The sequence below is a fragment of the Seriola dumerili genome, unplaced genomic scaffold (genome assembly GCF_002260705.1).
Source record: "Seriola dumerili isolate Sdu_G_001 unplaced genomic scaffold, Sdu_1.0 BDQW01000449.1, whole genome shotgun sequence".
Taxonomy (NCBI): domain Eukaryota; kingdom Metazoa; phylum Chordata; class Actinopteri; order Carangiformes; family Carangidae; genus Seriola; species Seriola dumerili.
This window is the reverse complement of record NW_019174704.1, coordinates 4,957,014-4,979,053: the sequence shown is the minus strand read 5'-3', so window position 1 is coordinate 4,979,053 and position 22,040 is coordinate 4,957,014. Positions and strand designations below refer to the sequence as shown.

Here is a 22,040-nt window from a genome sequence, read left to right as displayed (position 1 = left end):
GGTTTGGCTCATGAAGTACAAACAGTGGCCAATGTTTGCTAACTTTAGCTTAGACATTATAGTGTATACAACTGACATTACAATCATTTTAGGATTAAATCACAAGAATAAAACCAGGTGAAAATGCACAGTATCTCACACAATTGTTACTTCCTGTTTTGTCCCTGTTCTATGGATGTATTATCAGAAGTGGATACAAGAGGGTGCCCATTCATTCAAATAGTTTTCTCTGTCAGTTGCTCTCTGGGATGACCTCATATGACAACAAAAATGTGCTTTTCTTTTATACTTAAACAATTAATAACACTAAGCATTATAATGGACCTTGTTTGCAGTTTGAGGCGTCCAATCAAAAGTTTTCTCTTTAATGATAGTGGTATATTGGGAAAAATGCTTTTTGGGCTGCAAGGTATTTTTTATTGCAGTGCCACAGTCAGCCACTGGGGTAAATTAGCAGCAAGGCTGAGCGGTGTCCAGCTCACATAATACATCCATGGTCCTGTTCCACTCTCTCTTAGTCAGTATGGCTAATCATCACATACTTAAGGCAAAAAAGGGAGAGAGAAAACTTTTCAAACTTTTCATCCTGTAATTATCCCTTATGACAACAGAGGCTGCCAGTTGAACCTCTTTAATGATATGCTAGGTAGCTGTAACACTTGGTCCTGTTCTTTCTTTTTGTTCGCATTTTTCTCCCATCAAATTTGGCCTGAGAGTAAGTTGCCATGCTGCTGCTTGCCCTGTCGTCTGCCTCTCTTTCTCCCATGTTTCCACTTGTTGCGTTTTACATGCTATTTCCTCCCTGTCCCGATTCCCCTGACTCAGCTGTGTGAGTGTTGTCTCCCACAGGAAAAACTCCAAAGTCCAGATCAGCAGAGCAAAACTGGAGGATTCTGGGAATTACACATGTGTGGTGGAGAACCCGCTGGGAAAGGACAACTCCACTGGCACTGTTAACGTCCAAAGCAGTGAGTACTGACTCCTAAGCAACAAGTGAAGTGGCACAGATGTACTGGCGTTGTTGTTGCTGTTATGATTGTTCTCTTGCCAATTGAGAGATCCAGAGGAGCCATCGCAAACAGGCATGTAACAATGGTAACATGCATGAAGAACAACTGTCCACACATGGCTGTGGCCCATTAATCAGTGGAATAATACATTGTACTTGGACGTGGATGGAATTTAAATGCAATGTATGGTGTGAGCTCTCAGTTTTTCATTCACTGCAATCTGCTGGCGGTTTAAAATCCCACAAAACTACACTGCACAGTGGCTTTGCCCGTCACTAGCACACAACAAAAGCAGCAGACCATAGAGTATAAAATCTAAAACATAGCTCGACAGAATATGAATATATTGTAAAACGTGTGTAAATCTTCAGAGTGTGTGATAGAATCTAACAGGCTTGTTCAGTAGTGGTGCGTGTGCATTGCTGAGTTTTGCAAAGTACTGTAGCAGATGAAAGAGTTTTGATAACAGCTGTTTCCATTTGGTGGGGTGGTGAGTTTGTGTTTGTTCCAAGCAGTGCGGGTCGTGAGTGTGTGGCTGCTGTGGGTAGCTTGTTGTCTGAGTGGATGAAGCCAGTATGAAAAAATATATCTATAAGGACCTCACACAACTGATACAATTCACGTAGCTTTACTTCTGCCTCTTTTCAAGCAAGGACTTGATGTTATCTGGTGCTGGACTGTCAAAGAACTGTACGGCAGGTTGTCTGGCACGCATGGGTCAGAAAGCGCTTGATGTGCTTGAGGAACTGCCACTTCCTACTGGCATATTGAGTTCACCTGGCTGTTGTATCTGAAGACTGCTGAATAATGTCAAATGACTTTGATACTGTGCAGGCAAGGGGCTGTGATGTTTAACAGAGTCGGTGCAGAGAGTGGTTTTTAATGAAACTTAACATGCGTGATGACATATTTGTATTCATGCTATTGCAGGTGAACCACATAGATTCATATATTCACTGTTTGTGGAGAATCAGTGAGTTAAAAATAATGTGGCACCAAGGAAGGTTCCTCATGCCTCACTTCAGAGAAGATACTCTCATTCTCATTGCCGACCTCGACAGCAGGATGATTTCTGTAGACATCCCACACTGGCATGAGAGGCATAGCTGGTGAGGAAAAGGGAGGGACTGGAGTTTAGCCATCACTCAGTGTCCTTGTATTCACATTCAGGCACAATAATCACTCCCCCTTCTCTCTTTACATTTGTCAAGGCCACCTTTTAGTGCTATTGTTTACAGTTAACAGACCTAAGCTGGGCTGCATTATTAGTGTAGCAGCTCTTTTCAGATAATGAAAGGGCCCATTGTGTTTGAAAACACAGCGAATCCCAGTGGTTCCAACGTGTAAGTTTGATTTCCAGCAAACAATTGTTCAGAAAAGAAGTCATCCATCTTGGATTTAAATGGGGCTGCACATGGACTTTTTTTTTCCTGATATGTAAAAAGCTTCAGTGGAGTTTTATAGCCAGATCGTGTGACTTGTAATGCATGCTTGTTGTGACACTTGGCTTTATTCCAGTGCAAAGATATATTTGCAACATTTAGAGGGTCAGTGACACAAGATTCCAAGACATACTGTGTTCACATTCATGAAAAAATCATTTGATGAAGAGTAATCACTAATTAACAATCATGTTTAATGGCAATTAAATAAAATAGGTTAGATTGTGCTCCACACCCTGCAAAGGTCGGGGGAATCCCTGGTGGTAGCACCTGTTTGCCTGACTGTTTAATGAAGGCTTGAAAACATGTGACTAGTGGCCCATGAAACTCTATATGATGATCTTAGCAGGCAAAAGTGCTGGTAATACAACAATATCAAAGAAAATCTAATATTACAAAGCAATGAACAAGTGGTCTGAGACGTACAGTAGCCACAATGGATAAAACCTGACTGAGCAATGATACGGTGCACTAGACAGTGTTTTCACTTATGGCACACACTGTTTTAGAAAAAGTAGCCTAAAACATGATATCCCTACATCTGGTGCAAATGTATGGGATACCTTTGGGTGCTAATAGTTAAAGCGGATGTCAAAGCACATGTGTTTATTTGTGCCCATTGCAAAAATATACACGTATGTGCATATGTGCATACTTTCCCATGAATCCCAGACTTTTGGACCCCACAGTATGTGCATTCACATTTGCAAATTTTTTTGTGTATGTGTCTGTGTAAACGCATCTCTATATGTTCTTTGTGTGGCCGTCTGTCAGCGCTGACATTTATTTAAATCACTCCTGGTATATTCAAACAATGGCATCATTGTATGTCGTATCATGTGCCATGATCACTAGATGTCTGTCTCTGTGTGTTTTTTGTTTGTGTATGTGCGAATGTGTTTGTTCACTGTTCAATAAAAAAGTCCCATTGTGTTACAGCAGCACGCCTAGTTCCGTCATGCTTCAGGGGAGAAGGCAAGACAGGGCGAATCAGGGGTGGTATGTCCATAGGCATGGGGAGGGCTTCACCGAAACTACATACGTCAATAAAAGGAAATGGCAGCAAACAGCGCATGTTGCTGTGATTATCATATGCTGATGAAAGACTGAAATGGGCAGATGCTGGGGAAAAAAAGACATATGCCATGTGCAGTGAATGTTTGTGACAATAATGGGCTTCCTCTGCCTATGAAACAGGTTGGATTTAAAAACCTGTGTTTGAACCAAATGTGCTATTTGCTTGATTTTGATGCAGAGGAAGTGTAATTCATTTAGACCAAGAGCTGCTTTTCGTCCTAAGGTCATAAGAGAAATGGCTATTGTGTTAAAGGGCTGCAGTGGAGTATGCTTGCCTGCTGCAGTATGTTGCCGAAGCAGCATGTAGCCGCAGTATTATCTGTGTATGTGTGCCTTCTAGGGAGGGAGAGCGAGGGGAGGGGTGCAGATGTAGATGGACAGAGAGAGCAAAAGAAGAAGAGAGCGTGGATAAAGGGGGGGAAAAAAATACAAATTCAGGAAATTCATGACAGAAAGCAGACAAAGACATTAGGAGAGAGACCGAGAAGGGTATACAGCAAGAGGAAAGAGAAACACATTTGTGAGGAAGAGAGAGAGAGAGAGAGAAAAGTATGAAGAGGAGGAAGACAAGAGCCTGCTGTGTTGCAGAGGAGACTTTCACACCCATTTTAGAATGCAGTTAGTGCTTGCTAGCTTCGTCCGAGGCACCTTCCTACTGTATTTGATGTCTACAGTCAGGTGCTAGGGCATGGCTGTGCATACCTGTGTTGTAACCACTGACAGTATCTAGCATGCAAGCATGCTAACACAGAACGTGCTTTATCAGTGTGAGGTCCCTGAGGAAAATGCAATCAGTGGAAATATCGGCGCTCACGCTGACTTGCACGACAGAAAGTGAAGGCTAACGATGACAGATAATAAAGTCAAAAAGCAGCTTGGCACAGGAGCATCACTCTTACCCTGTCAGTGAGGTACAATGTAGCACATGGCTGTGCCTGCCTGATGTGTGTTCTGGTGAAGGCAGACTTTGGGAAACCATCACTCAGCTCCACCACATGGTGAATACAGGCCACCACAACCCAGCTCAGCAGCTCACACAGACTCCTGCACTGCCAGTCATTCATTTGCCTCATAGTGTTGGTGTTGGGTGAGTGAGGGTAGCAATTAATTTACTTGATATTTTCTCAGAGTAAATGCAAAAAAAGCTCTTTCTTTGCATCTGCATTGTTGTGGATTGTTACTAAGTTTTTAAACAGTGAACCTGTAGTTCTCCTATCAACGAGTTTGAACACAGGCGGTTTGAGTTGATGTATGTATAGTATCAATTACACAAGGAGTGTCAGACAAACCTGACACGTAGCCCTGAGGTGTGATTTCATTGGAGTCACCTAAACATTCCATACATAAAAAAGCAGTAGCTCAATTTAGTGCATTATATATCATGTAAGGAAGAATCACTGCCGCTTGCCATAAAAAAACAAAAAACAACAACATGTAAACCCTTATTATTGATACTACATAAAACATCTGGTCATTACTCAACCAAGCCAACCCATATCAATATTTGTGTAGCAAGACAAATGTGACACCCTTGTAACTCTGAGCCGAGATGCGGAGCGTGGTGTGCAAATTGCCTTGGGTGGGAAAAAATAACCAGTGTGTTCAGGGCTGAACCTAAACTCAAAGTGAACCCCTCATGCATTTTAAAGAACGCAGCACGTTGTGGCTTCATTCCAGCCATGCAGTTTGCCAATAGTGTTGAATGATTGGACCTGTGTGGGGATTTTGCTCATGTCTTTTTGTTTGACCAGTGGAAGAGAAACACAAACCGTCAGCTGATTAAGTGCCAGTTAATGTATAATTATTCAGCACAAATGGTTGGTAGTTCTGCTGAGTTGAATGTTTAAGTTGCTTGTTATCAATGTTTCAGCCTTAAGACTCATTTAATACTCTCTCCTTCTCTTTGGGTGCATTTTAGCTGCTTTGGAGTTTTGAAACATGAGATCAATCAGCAGAGCAATTTTTAAAATTCTTTCCAGAGATTTTCCTTCATGTTTTATTGTTTGTATTTTGCCATTGTGACAGAATGCATTGCAGTATACATGTGTGCATGTGTGTGAGTTTGTGTCTCCTGGTGGTCTGGAATATCATATGTGCTTTTAAGAGTTTCTGTAACAATTGCTGCCTTTTCCAGAGTGGTGTTTTCAGCCTTATACCCAACCCCCAGTGTAGAGGACCAGGGACCATTTGTTGTCCATGTGGTTTGACCTCTACCCTGTAATCAGCCTGGCATGGTAAGGCCTGCTGGCCTTCTGCAGAACGGTGTAGTATATCATCAACTGTTTTCTATAAGGCCAATGTGAAAGAGCAACACTAGTCAAAGTTTGCTTGGCTCCACGTGGCTTCAGATTAAGGCCTCCCATTATCCTACAGGCTGCTGTGTTGTGATAAGCGCTTGTGAGGCAGCCATGTGTCTGCAGGCTGCAGGTCACATCCTTGGGGGGTGCTGTGCACAGCTCCACTGAGAGAGTGTGTGAGCGTCCAGGAATGTGTTGATGGAAATCACAGCTGAACATATGATTGCTCCTCAGCAGTCATGCTGGGGCCCACCAGCAACAATTTCGCGCATGCACGCACACAGGCCCACACACACACACACACACACACACACACACACACACAGACACACACACACACGTGCCCATACCTTTACATGTTTTCACTCCTCATCCTGAAGTGAAACACAGTCATCTCCCTCGCCACAAAAATAATGCTTAACTAATAACTGTCCACTGAGTGGACAAGACAACATGTTAGCACCTCAGCAACTCTATGATGTCAGTTTCTTGAGATATAGTCTTTACCAGGTGTGCAGATACCTTAACAAAATAAAAGGATGTTTCTGATTAGTTGTGATGTGGCACTATAGAGTCACTGTATCGAGAGACCCAAAGTATGCCTGAAAATCAGACGAACAACAGAAAAACATCTGAAAGTGATAAAGAACCAGGAAATGCACTTTTAATAATTCATTAATTGGTCATTACCAAAAATGTCATAAAATCACTCTGCATATATTTGTGCATTTAGGGGACACAGCTACCCTGCATTTTACTATTTCAATCTAAGCTCAGGTGTTAAAGCAGATGTTTTAAACTCCTGGCATCCTGGACCTAACTTAACAAAAAGTCTATTTTATCAGTGTCAACTGCAAAAACAAAAGCAAAAAAAAACCACAGCTTTTTTTCTGTTTTCTTCCAGTAAGTCTTGATATCTGTCCTACGTAAGTGAAACATTACAGTAAGTGCTACTTTGAACTAGATAAACAACAACTTCCTTCGATGTCTCTCTTTGGTACGAATAGGAAAAACAAAACTTACTCACTCCTACTACGCAAGCGACAAGATAAACTCATCTCTAATGACGCTAAAGGATGTTAGTTGTGGCACTGGCTGGATGTGGAGCATCTGTAAGCCAGTCAATTGTATTGATTGGTGTGGGTAAGCAACAGCAGCAGCAGCAGCAGCAGCAGCCATGTCTGAGAGGAACAGGCCTTCACATCTGCCAAGCGTTCTGTATTTACAGCCCACTGGAGAACAGCTTGTCAGGTTCTGTGGATCAAGCCTCTGTGCTGTTAGTCATGCCCACTTCTTCAAAATTATCCTCAGTCCTGGGGTCTGGAAAGACATTCCTCTGAGGTGGCTGTCTGATTGCACCAGAGTCTCAGGTCGTGTCAGTTGGCGGGTTTGATCACAAAATCAGGATCCAGTTAAGACTCTGTTGAGCGAATAGGATGTTGCAATCTAAAAGACACACTCGGCATGAACCACTGTGCATGGACACTGTGATTTTGAAATGCTGAACGTGTGCCTTTTCAAATCAACATTAATTTAAGGAACTGATCCTGATTTTATCCTTAAAACATCAAAGTATCTTAAAAAGTTACCAAAGTTGTAAAAGTCAGGATCTATGTTGTTCCACCAGCTTCCCATAGCACAAACAAGTGAGTGGAGAAGTTGAAAATAACTGAAATATAAAGGTCAAAATTTTAAACCATCATTTGAGCAACTGCCCAATTTAATTATTATGAATTATTTTCACACTCTATGTTAAAGTTTTATGAGACTCTATTATTCTGTCTGACATCACATCTTGATGACAGCTGCAGCGTGTCAAGAGTTTAGACCTTGCTTTGAAGTTCACCTACAATAATGTTTAGTTTTCGAGGCAGTCACAGAATCGTCACTTCACCCACACTGCGTCTTGTTTTTGTTTAGTGTTAGGGCCTTTCTGTATTAGTGGGCGCTGCATCCGGTACAGTGGGAAGATCCAGAGTAAATGGAAGAGTTTATGTCACGAGCGGATGAACACCCACGGCATCGTAAGCACACATCATGCTCTCATGCGGCATCACTGAGCCATCGTGTTACAGATGGATTCAGTATATACATACACCAAAAGCTGTGAGGAAGACCTGACCCCTACGCATCCAGTATCATCCAGAGGAACAATAAATCATGACAACAAATGATGACTGTTATGTAACTTTATGGGACACTTCAACAGAAATCCTAGCATGAGACAGCAACTAGGTTACTGTAAGGGGAAAAAAACACCTTCATGTTTTAGCAGCTCTTTTGGCATCTCTGTGTACATATTTTCAAAAGCATTTCAGCCCGGGCATGTATGTTTTGATTATACGCGTAATAATTATATCTGATGACACTTAATACGTATCCCAGAGTTAAACCTCTGCAACTGCTACGAGGCACGTTTGTGAACACTTATTCAAATCATCAGTCTTCAGATGTATTTGCATGTTTTCTGACACAGCAACGGGAACAGTCCTTCAACTCCAACAACCTCGGGTCAATCTGACAGCAGACGAGTAATGTTAGCCTTGCTGAAACATAAAACATGAATCAGCTCCCTAATATGTCAGCAATTCATTGCTTTTTGACAACGGCTATGCATGGTATGAGTTACTGGCTTTGATGTGTATGTGCTAATGTGTCAGAGGAGAGGCAGCTGTTGAATCTGATCATTATCAGTATCAGAGAAAAATGAGTAAAAAATATGAAATAAAACGACTTAGAAAAGTTTCTCAAAGCTATGCTTGCTCTCTTAATTCACTTTAATCCCGTCGATCCAATGCGATAAGTGGCCGCACTCAATCAAATCTTTGCAAAAACAACTAAGTTATTGAAAATCAGAACGCATCTCACTTCTTAGGATATCCAGTAATCTCACTGTGTTATGTGGGACACTTAAGCCCTCAGTGTGAATGAGTGAGGATATTGCTATGTGTGTGGAAGGAAGCAGCTGTTACACTTGAAAAGCTGAGTGATGTGAGCAGGAGGTGACATGAGGTTTTGCTGTGTGCAGGGCTTTGTTAACTCTTCCAGGGCCCGGGACAAAACCTATCTGAGACTTAATTTCATAGCATAATAAAAGATTCCCTTTCAGGCCTCCTCAGCTGTCCTGGTGGTCTTTCTTCCTGCTGGTGACCCCAGCCATGGGTGACTGTGCAGGATTCTGTTTTAACGTTCTGAATCACTGAGAAGCACTGCGGTGTTTGTTAATACTTTCAAAGAGCAAAAATTATTGCCTCAAAATGATTATGCATTAAGCGTCAGAAAGGCTTGCTTGTACTGAGTCAGTAATAATTTGCAGTTGCTTGGAAGTCCAGTGAGCAGAGCCAGCAGACTGAAAATAGGTCTGTGAGTACACTATTGTTCACCCACATCAAACAAAATCCCTGTTCCTCCTATTACTTTGCATTTTTCAGAATAGGATGTGAGCAATCCTGGGTGTCTTTGGACTTTTTAAAGTTTTCTTTGAGCACAAGAGGAACATATACTTACCATTCCACCGCTTAAAGCACAGGGGCGCAGTACTATAGTTTGGTTGCCACAGCTGTCTCTCATCCTAAACCTCCCATTACTCCATCACGCTTCTTCCTTTTGTTGGTGATTTTGCAACCATGTTCATCACATCATGTTTGTGTGGGGTGAGTAAGTTCTTTCCTTGGGATTGTGTATGAGTGGCGGACGTGGAGTTGCCGTCATCAGGGTGGAAGCCATTTCCTTTTGGAGTGTGCAGGTGTGAACCGTGGATGGAACAGGTCCCCCTTTAATCACTGATACACTCACTGTGAACTCATCCTTTAGTATACAAAGGGCCGGCAGCCTAACAAAACAGCAGTGCTCCATCGCCTGTTTTCAGAACGTACAGCGAGTGTGGGTGGTGTGTGTGTATATAAGAGTGAAGGAGGGCTGCAGCACACACATACAAGCAGACTGTGCTCTCTGGCTTTTGGGGAAAAGCAGTGGGAAAACCTTTAGCAGCTGGCCACTACTGTAGCTGTGAGCACCAGACCCAAATAAGGACCTGTGTGGTATATGTCTTCTATCTGGTACAAGGTTGCAAAGTCTGCCCTTTCTCAGGAATGAGAGCCAGCTGTTGAAGATGAAGGACAATGAAGACGCATGGATACTTCTCATCTTGTCCTTTTAAAGTGATTAAATTATCTAGTAATATATTGATTACATTGATTACAATATATGGTTATTGATGACATTTAAGTTTCTGTAAGTAGCCAGCCCATTCTTAGGTTTTCTACCCTGCTGGCTCTTACTTTTTTTCTTCTGTCTTTTTCAAACCAGAAACATTTGCTGCTTCTGGTGTCCTAACATCTGTATCCTATAGCATACATTTTCCCTATGGTCATGTGTGTTGTGATTTGATTGATGACATTTTCATCAATCACTGTAGTTTTTCTTTTTCAGCACTAACATGCCTCAAATATTACAATTCATCCAGATTAAAAATGTGGAAGTGCAAGAGCTCTCCTCTTGTGACCAATGACAGGAGATGTGAAGGAACTCCTATTCCGCACAAATTTGCCTCTGCAACTTTTACAACCAGTGCTGCTGTCTGTCAGGTGAGCTCAGACAAAAGATGGTACCAGGTAAAGTGGCTCTATGGTGGATGACTAAATGTCCCAGAGATATGTGGTTGATTTTCCTTTTTACCAGAATGGATCAGTGATTTGAATTGAATTTATTTCCAAGCACAATTCCCTGCAGGAGTAAATTCACAGTATCACTGAAGGTCTTCTGCAGAGATTGCTCCTCCTCACCTTTCACTGTTCACCTGTGACTGTAGTGGCTATACATACCAGTCAGGAAAGATGCAGTAAACAATAGTTTCTCAGGTCAGAGTAAAAAAAAAAAAAAAAAAAAATGAAAGCAACAGGCATCCTCAGACTCAAAACAAGGATGCAACAGCAGCAGCTGGAACACCACGCTGAGCCTGAGCTGCTTCTGAAAAGACAGAGCAGGAAGCAACCCTGTCTGGAACGGTGCCGCGGAAAACACCATGTGTCACTTTGTTGCCAACTGCACACATAGTGATGGCTGCCAGCAGCCATACCAGCACACGTTTCTGCACCCGCACCATACCCTGCCCTTCCTAAGTGCACTGTGCTTCTTTGCTGTGCATGAGCAGCTGTTGTGCAATCGCACACTGGGCTGCTCTTTGATTTCACTTCAGTGCTGAGATGATTGAGGCAGGCAAGACCAGGCATATCAGCTATGTGACTGAAAAATGGTAAGAGGAGACAAGAATATAAAAGAAGACACACTGGTTGTGGCAGTGGCAGTCTTGCTGGAGAGTGGGTGGTAGATTAATGTTCCTGGCAGGCTCCATTTTGTTCATTTCTAAACATTCCTGTTTCATGCTGAAGGTGTTTGAATTGTGGATAATTTTCTATTGAAAAAAAGCTTTAAGTGCACTTTCATTCATAATAGGTTCTTTCGTGCGTCCTACCTACAGTAAATAGTAATTTAATTCCTATTTGGGTATTTGACATGAAATCTCTCTCGCTCACTTTGAACTTTGTACAAAACGCTCGAAGTCACAGATGCTGGATATTGCCATTGATTGGGTGTGGCTATACTGTACGTGTGGAAGTAGGTGCGTGCTTGTTTTGTGTTGGCTTTGGCAAGCTGAAATATTTTCCAAGTTAAGATCCTGTCAACAAATCTTCTTTTCTCAACCCTCCTCTTTCTTGTATTACTCAGTCTTCCATCTCTTCTTTTTTTTTTTGGCCTTTATTCTTATTTGTTTCAGATTTTTCTCTTTCTTTCTTTCATGGCTGCTACATTTGTCTGGACTTGAGCTCCTGTCAAAATATGTTGGGGCTCTAAATCTGAAAATGAAAACATGTATTGTACGCCGTTTATTATTTAATCAGCAAAATCCAAATAAAAAAGTATCAGTCTTTCATGAATATAAAAGCAAATTTTTGCTCTGCAAGCAAGGTTTATCTTGCTTTGTTATTGGCTGCAGTTTCTGTAGAACTACAATACTACTATTCAGTATCGCTACTCCTACAATATAAAAAGCTAAAAACCACAAATAAATAATTTTTTTCTTTTCCATCATGCAGGGATCATCTTCACCACACATCCTCTTTGAGCAGATCAGACCCGGCTGTCAGCAACTTCATATTCAACCAAAACCGCACATCCCAATTTGGTCTTTTGTACTTTTTTTTTTATCTGTTTATCTTGTTTATGCATTCACTGTAGAAGAGACAGACTTCGCAGAAAGGAACATAATACAGTACACACAAATGTAGCAAGAATGCATGCAATATGAATTGCCCTCCAGTAGAGAGATAAAAGATCTCGGTCCCAGCAGTAACAGGAGACATGTCAGACATTCCCTGCCCTGAGTCGGGAGGTGAGGGGAGGTGAGGGAAGAGGATGGGGGTGGGGGAGGGGGTGGGGAGGGTACCAGCTTTTTTCTGGTACATAAAACTTACTTGTGGAAATGCATGTCTGGGTGGCAGAGCTATTACAGATACCAACCTCTTTATGTGTCTTCTGAAGGGTCTGTACTTATGACATTTATCACTTTCCCATATGATTTTAATGGCCTGGCTTTAATTTTTCTCCTTGTTTTAAATTGTGATGATAATTTACCTGATGTGATAAAACAACGAGTTAAAGCCCCTGTGTGGTATTTCAGTATGGTGCCACCTGTTGACACACTACCACCCAACTATTATTTTTCTTAATATTTATTTATTGGAGATTTGCAAGTATCGGAGTCTATAAAAGGTTAGTTTACCTTTGTAACATAATTATACATTTAAATGGCTGGTAGGTTGTTAGATGAGAATGTAAATTTTTGTGACCTTCACGTCCCTATCTAACAAGCTTCACTGCAGAAACATATTGCTGTCAGAGATGGACCTGGTGTGCAGACTGTTCTTGCTCACTGACAAACTCCCAAATAGGCTACATAATTTATACTTTTTATCTTGATAACATTGCTTTTAAGAGTGAAAACACAAAGCCATAACAAAGTCCAGATGGAACCGATCCACCACTGGCTGAAAAACTGCCTTGGCTTTCTCCCTGCACAGAATCAGATTCTGTCTTGTGTTTTGAGATGGCTTCGCTGTTCAATTGCAGTGCAGAAGTGAAAAAGATTAAGCCAAGCTGAAGTAAATTATCAACATTTGTCATAAATTAGGTGGACATGTGTATAACTCTGCTCCACAGACAGGCCAATTGAAAATGTATTTCATTACACAATTTGGCGTCTCAGGCTGGGTTGTGAGGGCTAGATTCAGTGTGAGCGCTTTTTTGTTTGCTGCATATGCACAGGGTGCCTCAAGAGGAAAAAACTGTGCAATAGGGACCTCTCTTTTCATTTTTACGATTTTCCTAGAATCCTTTGGAGAGCGTGGAAAGACAGGCATGTTTATGAAGGTTTCCAGATGGTCCTGCTTGCACCCCCAGCTTTTCTTTTCAGTTCTTGGGCCATGAAGGATTAATCAAAGTCAGTGGCAGGGGCTGATGGCTAAACACTGTGGCTCTCACTAACCCAGAAGGAACCTCTCTTCTGGTCCAACTCAGATTCAGCCCCTGGGCTACAGGACCCAGGAAAGTTGAAACCCGAGGTTAAAAAACCAAGCAAACTTAACTAAACCCTGGCCACATAAGTGTAGATAAACGAACTCTGCTCCTAACTCTGTATAGCAGAGCAGCTGATCTCCTCCTTAGGTTAAAGGAATTTGTCTCCAACATCAAGCCAGGAAAGCAGAGTCAACCTTGACGAATACACCTGAACTCTGGTCCCCCCTTTGTGAGGTGGGGGGATTGTGCTGCGTGACTGTAGACAGACAGCACCATATGGCAAGGCAAAGAAATGCACCAGAACAAATTGATGGAAGTTGAGTCATTTAGATGTAGGTATCTATGCATTCTCTGTTACATGTAAAGATTTTAATTAATGGATTCATGCAATGGAAGGTAAGTAGAAAATGTCCATGTCAGTCTAAGGTTTCTCTTTTTTCAACCATTTTTAGCCTCCACATTACCGTCCTGCCACTTGGGGAAAGATGCAGATAAAAGTGCTGTCTCTAGAAAGATGATGACAACCGATAAAAAAAACACACACACACAAAAGGGGAGTTTGAACAAAACCGTTACTTTCTAAATAAGACAAAGTTATTTTTGCTAATAATGCTGCCAACTGTTGTCCTTTAATTATCACTTCAAACACTATAGAGAGAAAACAGTCCTTCAGTTGACAGGGCTAACTGGGGCAGGTGGAACAGAGGAGCTCTCAAGTGACAGAATATGTCTTGATTGGTTTGTAAGATATTGCCTGGTTTTTATGAGGATTGCAATATGCAATGAAACCAATATATATTACTGATACATACATACATTCACTTTCTAAGGTTTTTTTTTTGTTTATTAGACACATGCAAAAACACATCACTCTAACATGTCTGAGCAGCTGCTCTACATGGCAATGATGAACACGTACAGCATTCACTACACGTGTTATTTTACCAACTGCCAACAGGAATTGCTGTGGTCTGTTCACAGCAGCTTCGCTGGATGATTACACATGAGTTCACTTCAGATCAGCCGTTTGGATTCAACACTATCCATAAAACAATGGCTGGCTTGTATAAAACAGTCTTGTATAATACAAAAGCAGGTCAACATATAAAACTGATGTCATCACATTAAGTACCCTACCTTATTTTGTATATTTACACAACTGCACAACTTACACAAATTAATGCAATCAAACATTTTAAACAAATACAATATTTAAAGAATGACGTTATTAAAACATTATCCTCTGGCCATTATAAAGCCAATCAAATGACACAGACCACATACAGTCAAACACAGATTGTGAAAAGACATACTTTTACTACTCAAGATCAGAGTCAGTGGTTACGTATGTAATCCTTGTTCATCCTTGACAATGTTTGTTTAAGACCTGGATGATTTTTTTGTAAAATTCTGCACCAGTTTATTCTTATGTCATCATATCTTATCAAAGGACAAAATGCATTGGCATGCTTTTGGGTTTGTCACATTCAGTTGGAGACAGTGTTGTTTTAAAAGGTTATCTTTTAAGCTGCATTACAACCGCACTAGTAGAATAATTTGAATATCATTTTGTATCCACATCGTACAACCCTAAATGAGATGCTTCTCTGTTGTTTATATGCGTATCTTTAACCATGTCAATAAATTTTTTCGGTTGTCATTAGTTTTAATCTGGAGTAAACATGTGTTGCAGCCTGAGTAAACACTGTATTGGCTGAACCAGATCACCTCAGGAAGAAAACCCTGCTCTTGTTTCATCACTGCAACAGAGTCTGTATGTAGCTCTCCTTGTATGGGTTTTCCAATAAGTGAGCAAACTACTACCCGTGATAGCTGTCATTCTTTTAATTTTCCTGTTTGTCGTGTGCAGTAAGACTGAATGACGCTCTGTGGGTCTCTTTAACTCATGCTGTTTCATGCTGTTCGTCCTTTGTTAGATTATGAACATGGTGAGACTCCAGCCTTTTTCTGTCAAACTATCACAGGGGATGGGGGAATGAGAAAGCTTTAGTTTACTCCCTTTACTGAATGAAAACACAAGCATGCACGACTACTTCAAATGCAGAGATTAGGTATTTAGATCAGTATATGGCCTTCACGTTTTTACACGATAATATTGATTCTGCAGAAAGGTTTTTACTTGTTGTACTCTCAACTCTAAGAGACGCTTGGTGCATAGTGCATAATCCAACCAGAAATGGACAACTCTCTAATCCCAGTTTCCATTACTTTTAAATGATGTCTTGACCCCTTGACTAAACCACATTGATATGAAAGCCTCATGAATGCTACAATCATTTTTTAACCATATATTTCCAAGCGTATTTGGTGTCAGAGGTTACTGTAGTAGTATATAAACATAATCGCTGGAAGACGGGGTTGCACAATAATGACTAAAAGCATAATTGATGATGGAAATACATTCATACAGTTTTTAAATTTCCTGCTGACACATGCACTTAAGTTCATCCTGAACTATCGGTTGTTCACAACAACATACAGAGGCCAGTTACAGTATTTATTATGAGCACATGGGCATTCAGCTTGACACTGCCACTGGCTGCAGATGAAGATGAGAAGCATCAACTGACTCTCGTACAGAAGGTTCTGTGGCATCTCAGGGTCCTGCCCGGATGTTTTACTGCCGCTCAGCGGGTTTTTACATACTTTCGTCAAGGTTTACAAGTTTATTATAAAATCTGAAGTGGGTGCACATGTGTGATTTATAGATGCTCAGTGCATCAGCTTAGTTGCAGTTCCCTCGCTTTGGCCGCCAGCTGTTTGAATCAAAGTAGCCACACTTTAAACTTTAAGCTTGACATAATAACCAGAGTGGTTGAATCTCTACTTGCTGATATAGTTCCTGGTGCCTTCAAGTTTTCAGTGTGTGTCTAATATGTTTCATTAACCAGACTCTAGCCATGAAAATATAGACATTTCTTTGAATTGTGTTCACTCTACAGGTCCTGTATGCTGTCATGTCCAGCAAGTTGCATTATAAGATTGTGTTGTCAATGTACATATATGCTTTATAATTAAAGTTAAAGAAAAGTATTTCTAAGCTTGGAACAAAGACTGAAACTAAGTTTGTACAAGACGTTCTGAAACCAGAACTTTTTTTCACTCCTCTGTGTTAGCGTTTCTGCTATGGGGGAGTAATTGGAGGACACAAAAGAAAGGAGGGAGGACAGCATAGAGAAGGAGGAGAGGAGAAGAAAATTGGGACACTTAACTGTGCAGTGTCATAGATTGGATGTCAGTTGATGACTGCAGGCCAATAAATGTTCCCAAATGGATTGTTTCTGTTAGTTTTGGGATGCATGCCATCTTTAAAGCCACTGAAAGTGAGTTGCAGCAGTTACTTGAATGTTGCTTCAAGTAACTGATTTGGGAAAACAAAGTCTGGTTGTTGTGAAAGTTTTTGGGTACCTCCATGCCTGCGTGACATCATAAATGCTATATACATGTTATATATAAAAATATTAAATATAAAAATGTCCACATAAAATCCTTGGACATATTTTAAAGCAGAGGTATACTGTTGGCATTTAACCGAGGAGCTGGGAGCTCCCGTAAAGAACACCTTCATTGTTTCAGTATTGTTTGTTGTGTTACTAGATCTTTGCCGAGATGTCAGTAGAGAAGATTTACAAATGAATGGATACAGATACTTGCACTATATCATGAGAGCTTGATACTGTCAGTGTGTGAGACTTCCCACAGAGTGCATTGAATTACCCAAGAAAAAGCCACTATTTTATCTTTTTTTTACTGCATTGAGGGGGAAATAATGTTCACAGGAATGTGTTTCTGCTCCACCCAGAAGCTTTTGAATACAGGCAGGTGGTGTTTGTGGTTTAGGCAAATGGACCTTGCCTGCTGAGGGAGAATGCGTAGGCTCTCCACCTGCGTGCCTTCAACTGGATGGCATCACAAAACGACTTGTGGAGACTGGTGCTACAGCTGGTTGGGCCTAAAACCAAGTCCACAGCTCTAAGTTTTTTTTTTTTCACAAACTGTAGTTAATTGTCCTATATTGATGTGCAGACTTAACATTTCATCACCCAAATGAGGATTTAAGTCTAATTTACAGTGATGGATTGGGATATTATTAAATTGACCTCATTCCTGTTTGTTTAAATTAGTCTAATAATCACTTGGCACATTTGATGAGCACAGTTGAGAAAAATATCACAAACAAATCCATTTTAAAATGTTTTATCACTGATTTCCACAATACCAAAATTTTTTGAAGCCTTAATCTGGCCATTGAATTTTCAGAAAACAAACCCGTGCATGCTCGCGGGCCATAAAAAATGATAATAAAAAATGTTATTTTTCTCATTGAAAGTATTGCATCTTAATGTGGTTCCAGATTATTTAAAAACCAGATTTCATGCAAATCTGGTCAGGAAAGTGTAGTTGGTGACCTGTTGAGTGTTTAATGGATCACAGAAATGTGAAATGCCCATGGAGTCTGAAAGGAATCTGTGACCTTAAAAAAAACAAAAGTAGGTTCTGTATTCTCAAAAAGAGCATAAACGTTATATTTTTGACTGAATATGATGAGAATGAGTAAAAAAAAAAAAAGAAGTGAGTGCAGTGAAGCGGATTTGGTACAAAGAGCAGTAGCCTTATAAACTTTGACAGCAGAACAGGTCCAGCCTTGATCCTTTCTGTGTGAAGTTTACATGTTCTCCACCTCCTTGTGTGGGTTTTCTCCGGGTCGTCTGTTTTCCACCCACAGTCCGCCCACATGTAAGCCAGGTGGACTGGAGATTATGTGTGAGTGTGATTGCCTGTGTGTTAGCCCGCGCTCTGCGGAGGACTGATGAGCTGTCCAGGACGTTCCCCTCCCTACCACCAGTGCGTTCTGGGGTAGGCTTGCTGTCGTAGATAGAGATTCATGAGGCCTGTATTGCCGCCTTTTGTTCTGCGTGTTTCACAGTTGAAGACTGCACAAGGTTTCTATTTTGAGCATAAGAGGTTTTTACAATGTTTTGAGGTTCCCTCTTCCTGACAGCTTTGTCTGATCTTTTTACGAGGTGTTTTACATGCCAGCGCTCCAAGTGAGAGGTCAGGTGTGACAAAGAGGTAGTTCTGATTAACTGGTAAACTAGTTTTGGAAAAGTTCGAGCTGTGACAGCGGATCGCTGCTGTGTTGGAAACATTGGATAGAACAATAATAAAATAAATGGAAAAATAACATGACAGCTTATTTCTGAATCTAAATATGCAATATGCTGTTTTACACAAACATTTCTGTTATAAATATTACTCATATCGGCACGTCTCATCAGAGTAAACCAGCTGTAGATATATTCTTTGGCTACTAAACTAAACCAAAATATAACACTTTTAGATTTAGTCATAATACTGTGTTTGTAATTTGCAAAGTGCTGACTTATCATGTTCTTCACAGACTAATAGTGGCAAGTGAAGCGCAGACTGATGTCATCTGTTTGCTTTATTATCCTAACTAGCATGGGAATGAACCTCTGTTGTTGTAGCTAAGCCGGACATGTGCTTCTGAATGAAGCAGAGCACACTTCTCCAGCTACAGGAGGGAGCCGAGCTGGCTTCTTCAGCAACAAACGAGAGTTGTGAAATCTTGTAGTGGTGGCAAACAGCCTACTATATGTCAGAGCCCGTGGCCTAGCTGAATAAAATCCTAGGGCAATGTCTTGTCACAACATCCTGCATGACATGAGTATCAGGCTGCCGAAGCTTTTGTATTGTAGTTGTAGAGGACTTCCAATTGGAAACTTCTCTGTTCCTCCCAACAAACTGTCACATTCTGCTAAGGTGCTAATAGCATCTGACAGCAGGTATACAGTTGCAATCACGTGTCAGCATCTGACATGGTAAAGCACACTCCTCCCTTCTCAAGCCCAATCCTGCCACTGTGCACCTCTCTCAGCACTCGTCTTCCTTCAAACGTCCCTGCTTTCGTCCTGATAAGCAGACTTCAACCCAAACATATATCTATTCAGTCGGGGGGATTAAGTGCAGATACATGACATTTTGGGCCATTCCAAGGACCTGAGTCAACGCATAAACAACTCCTACGCTATGTCAGGGAAATATTTATCTTTGCTCATAGAACTTCTTGAGATAGTGTCAACACTGCTTAGAGACACAATTACATTTGTGGATGGAAAACTAAGAGTCCTCATGAAAATACAAGTGTATAATATGAGTAAAGCTGAGAATACTTGTTGAGATACAAGACTATCATACTGATAAAAATGACAACCATGTTCATATTAGATAAAACTCCAAATATCATGTTGTTTCCTTCAGTTTTATTTTGAAATAACAGTTTACTCAACTTACTGGGGCTATTAATAGAGTAAAATTGACACACATGCACAAAAAAGATGAATTAAGATAAAGATGATCAAAGCTGGCGGTAATAGTTTTTTTATTTTCTCTCTGTTTTCTCTCAGTAACCACAACGCTATCTCCAGGCTCAGGCCACACCAGAAGATGCAACGACACAGAGAAGGCCTACTGTGTGAATGGCGGCGACTGTTACTTCATAGACGGTGTAAATCAGCTCTCCTGCAAGTGAGTTATCTCGTCTGTTTGTGGGATTTACTGAGAATATTGAATTTTCTTTGTCAACTTCTCTTCTTTAAAGATTCCTTGACCCACAGTTTAAAAACTCCTTTCATGAAGTCTTTATTTTTTAATAATATTCCTCAACATCTGACTATAATTTTTTTATCCTGCTGTTTATTTTCCTGATAGCACTCGATCGCCATTCTTCTTTCTTTCAGCGGCAGCAGCAACACATCACAGGAAAATGCTGCCACTCTGCCTAACTACCCACCTGTTGTGTATTTTAACACTAATAATGGAGTGAGGCGGTGGTTTGCTCATCCTTTTAAGTCATGTTTAGTGTACATGAGGGCTGCACATTAAAAGCCCTTTCAAAATGTCATGAGTCACTGGTTTAGTAGTGAGCAAATATTTATGCCTGTTAGAGGCCCCCAATGAGGTAAATAGAATCATTGCTTACATTTGAGGTCCTTGGCAGAGGAGATCAAGACCCATGTGTAAAGTGCGCTGGAGGAACCGTGTATCTCTGCTTTTCAAGAAGAGAACGGGTTGACATTATCACAGAAACAACCTTTTTTTCTTTCTTTTTTTTATCTTTGACATTTACATTTTAGTTTGTGTTAGACTCAAGTTCAAGAAACATTATTTGGGAAGATGTTCAGGAGAAGTTAACATGTAAAATAAACAGTTTTCTTTCTTGTTTTTTTTTCTGTTTTTCGAAACGCTGACGTTTGTGTTTAGAGTTTAGAGAGTCGATCTTAGAAAATTAAAGAGACAAACATTTACTGGATCCAGCTTCTCAAATGTGAATATTGGCTGGTTGTCGTATATCAGAATAAACTGAATGTCTTTGCGTTTTGGAGTATATGTACGACAAAACAAGGAATTTCAATATGTCAACTTTTAAGTTTAGATTTAAAAAATAATAATATTTTCTTACATTCTATCCCTTAGTCAAGAAATAATAATCAGACTAATCGATCATGAAAATAATCATTAACTTCAGCCGTAATCATGATTTATTCAGCACAAAACCGTTTCGAGAGGCTGCAACTGTTACAACCAGTAAAAGCTAATAGTATATCATAACACAAAACGTGCACATTATCTCGTGTCATGGTTGTCAAATATTATGTTGCATGTTCTGTTGGACCATATGTCAGTATAGCATAAGTCCTTTGGCTGGTTTGATATAGAGCTGAAACATTGGCCGGGCTTCTGTGCCCAGTTGGCCCAGGGAAGAATGCTCGACAAGCAATGAGGACATGGCTGCAACAGCCGTTCAATACGCTGTGTACAAATTGGAGGCAGCAATAACTCAATTGCTGCAGCTAATTCACTCACGGCTGGGGCATGGGTCCAGAAAAGTTGGATAATGCAGTGAAGGCCTGCAGGGATTTGTTGCCCCACAGCCATCTCATTCAATATAGGCCAGGCTTCAGTGGGTATTACTCACTGGCTAAACAAGTCCTGCAGACAGCTAGCCCTACTTTTATGTCCGGCTCCTTCACTTTGAGGTATAAACTTTGTTTTGGGGAAAGGTAAGGTTAATAAATGACCCAAAGTAACTTACTCACTAAAGTAAAGTAAATTTATCAGTCAAAAATACAATATACACTGTAGGTAACTGTTTATATCAATTGTCCTTTTTATGTTAAGCAGAAACATAAAGTTTTTGTTTGGAAAATGACAAACACGATTAGTAGTTGCAGATTAACTTGCTGTCCAATGACTAATTGATTAATCGACTAATAGTTCCTTCTTTATTAAAGTTAATAAAAGCACTCTAGCAGTCTGTATTTTAAGGGAAAATAGAATAGAAGCAGGATTACTAACAAGGTGCAATGGGAATTTTTATTAGAAATTTGACCAAATCATCTCTAGGATTTAAGAGGTAAAAAAAAGAAAGGTATGGCTTGTGTAAGTCTACTCTCTATATAGTATGGAGAGTATTCTCAAGTACAGGTCCTGCTTCAGGTCTCCACACATGGTAAAACTAAATGTTACATGTGTATTTTTAGTCAAAGACTAATGAATGCTGACAATGATTTATTTCCCCTGTTTTAAACTAAAGA

At 40.5% G+C, this 22,040-nt stretch overlaps 1 protein-coding gene across 3 annotated transcripts in view; it reads left to right on the top strand.

Moving 5' to 3' along the window:
* The window catches only part of LOC111234371 (pro-neuregulin-2, membrane-bound isoform-like), a 47,500-nt gene that overhangs the window by 11,654 nt on the left and 13,806 nt on the right, over positions 1-22,040 (top strand). For all 3 annotated transcript variants that reach the window (XM_022762427.1, XM_022762424.1, XM_022762426.1), the window contains exons 3-4: positions 850-968; positions 19,851-19,971. In XM_022762427.1, coding sequence (XP_022618148.1) covers positions 850-968; positions 19,851-19,971 — 240 coding nt within the window. The remainder of the gene's footprint in view (positions 1-849; positions 969-19,850; positions 19,972-22,040) is intronic.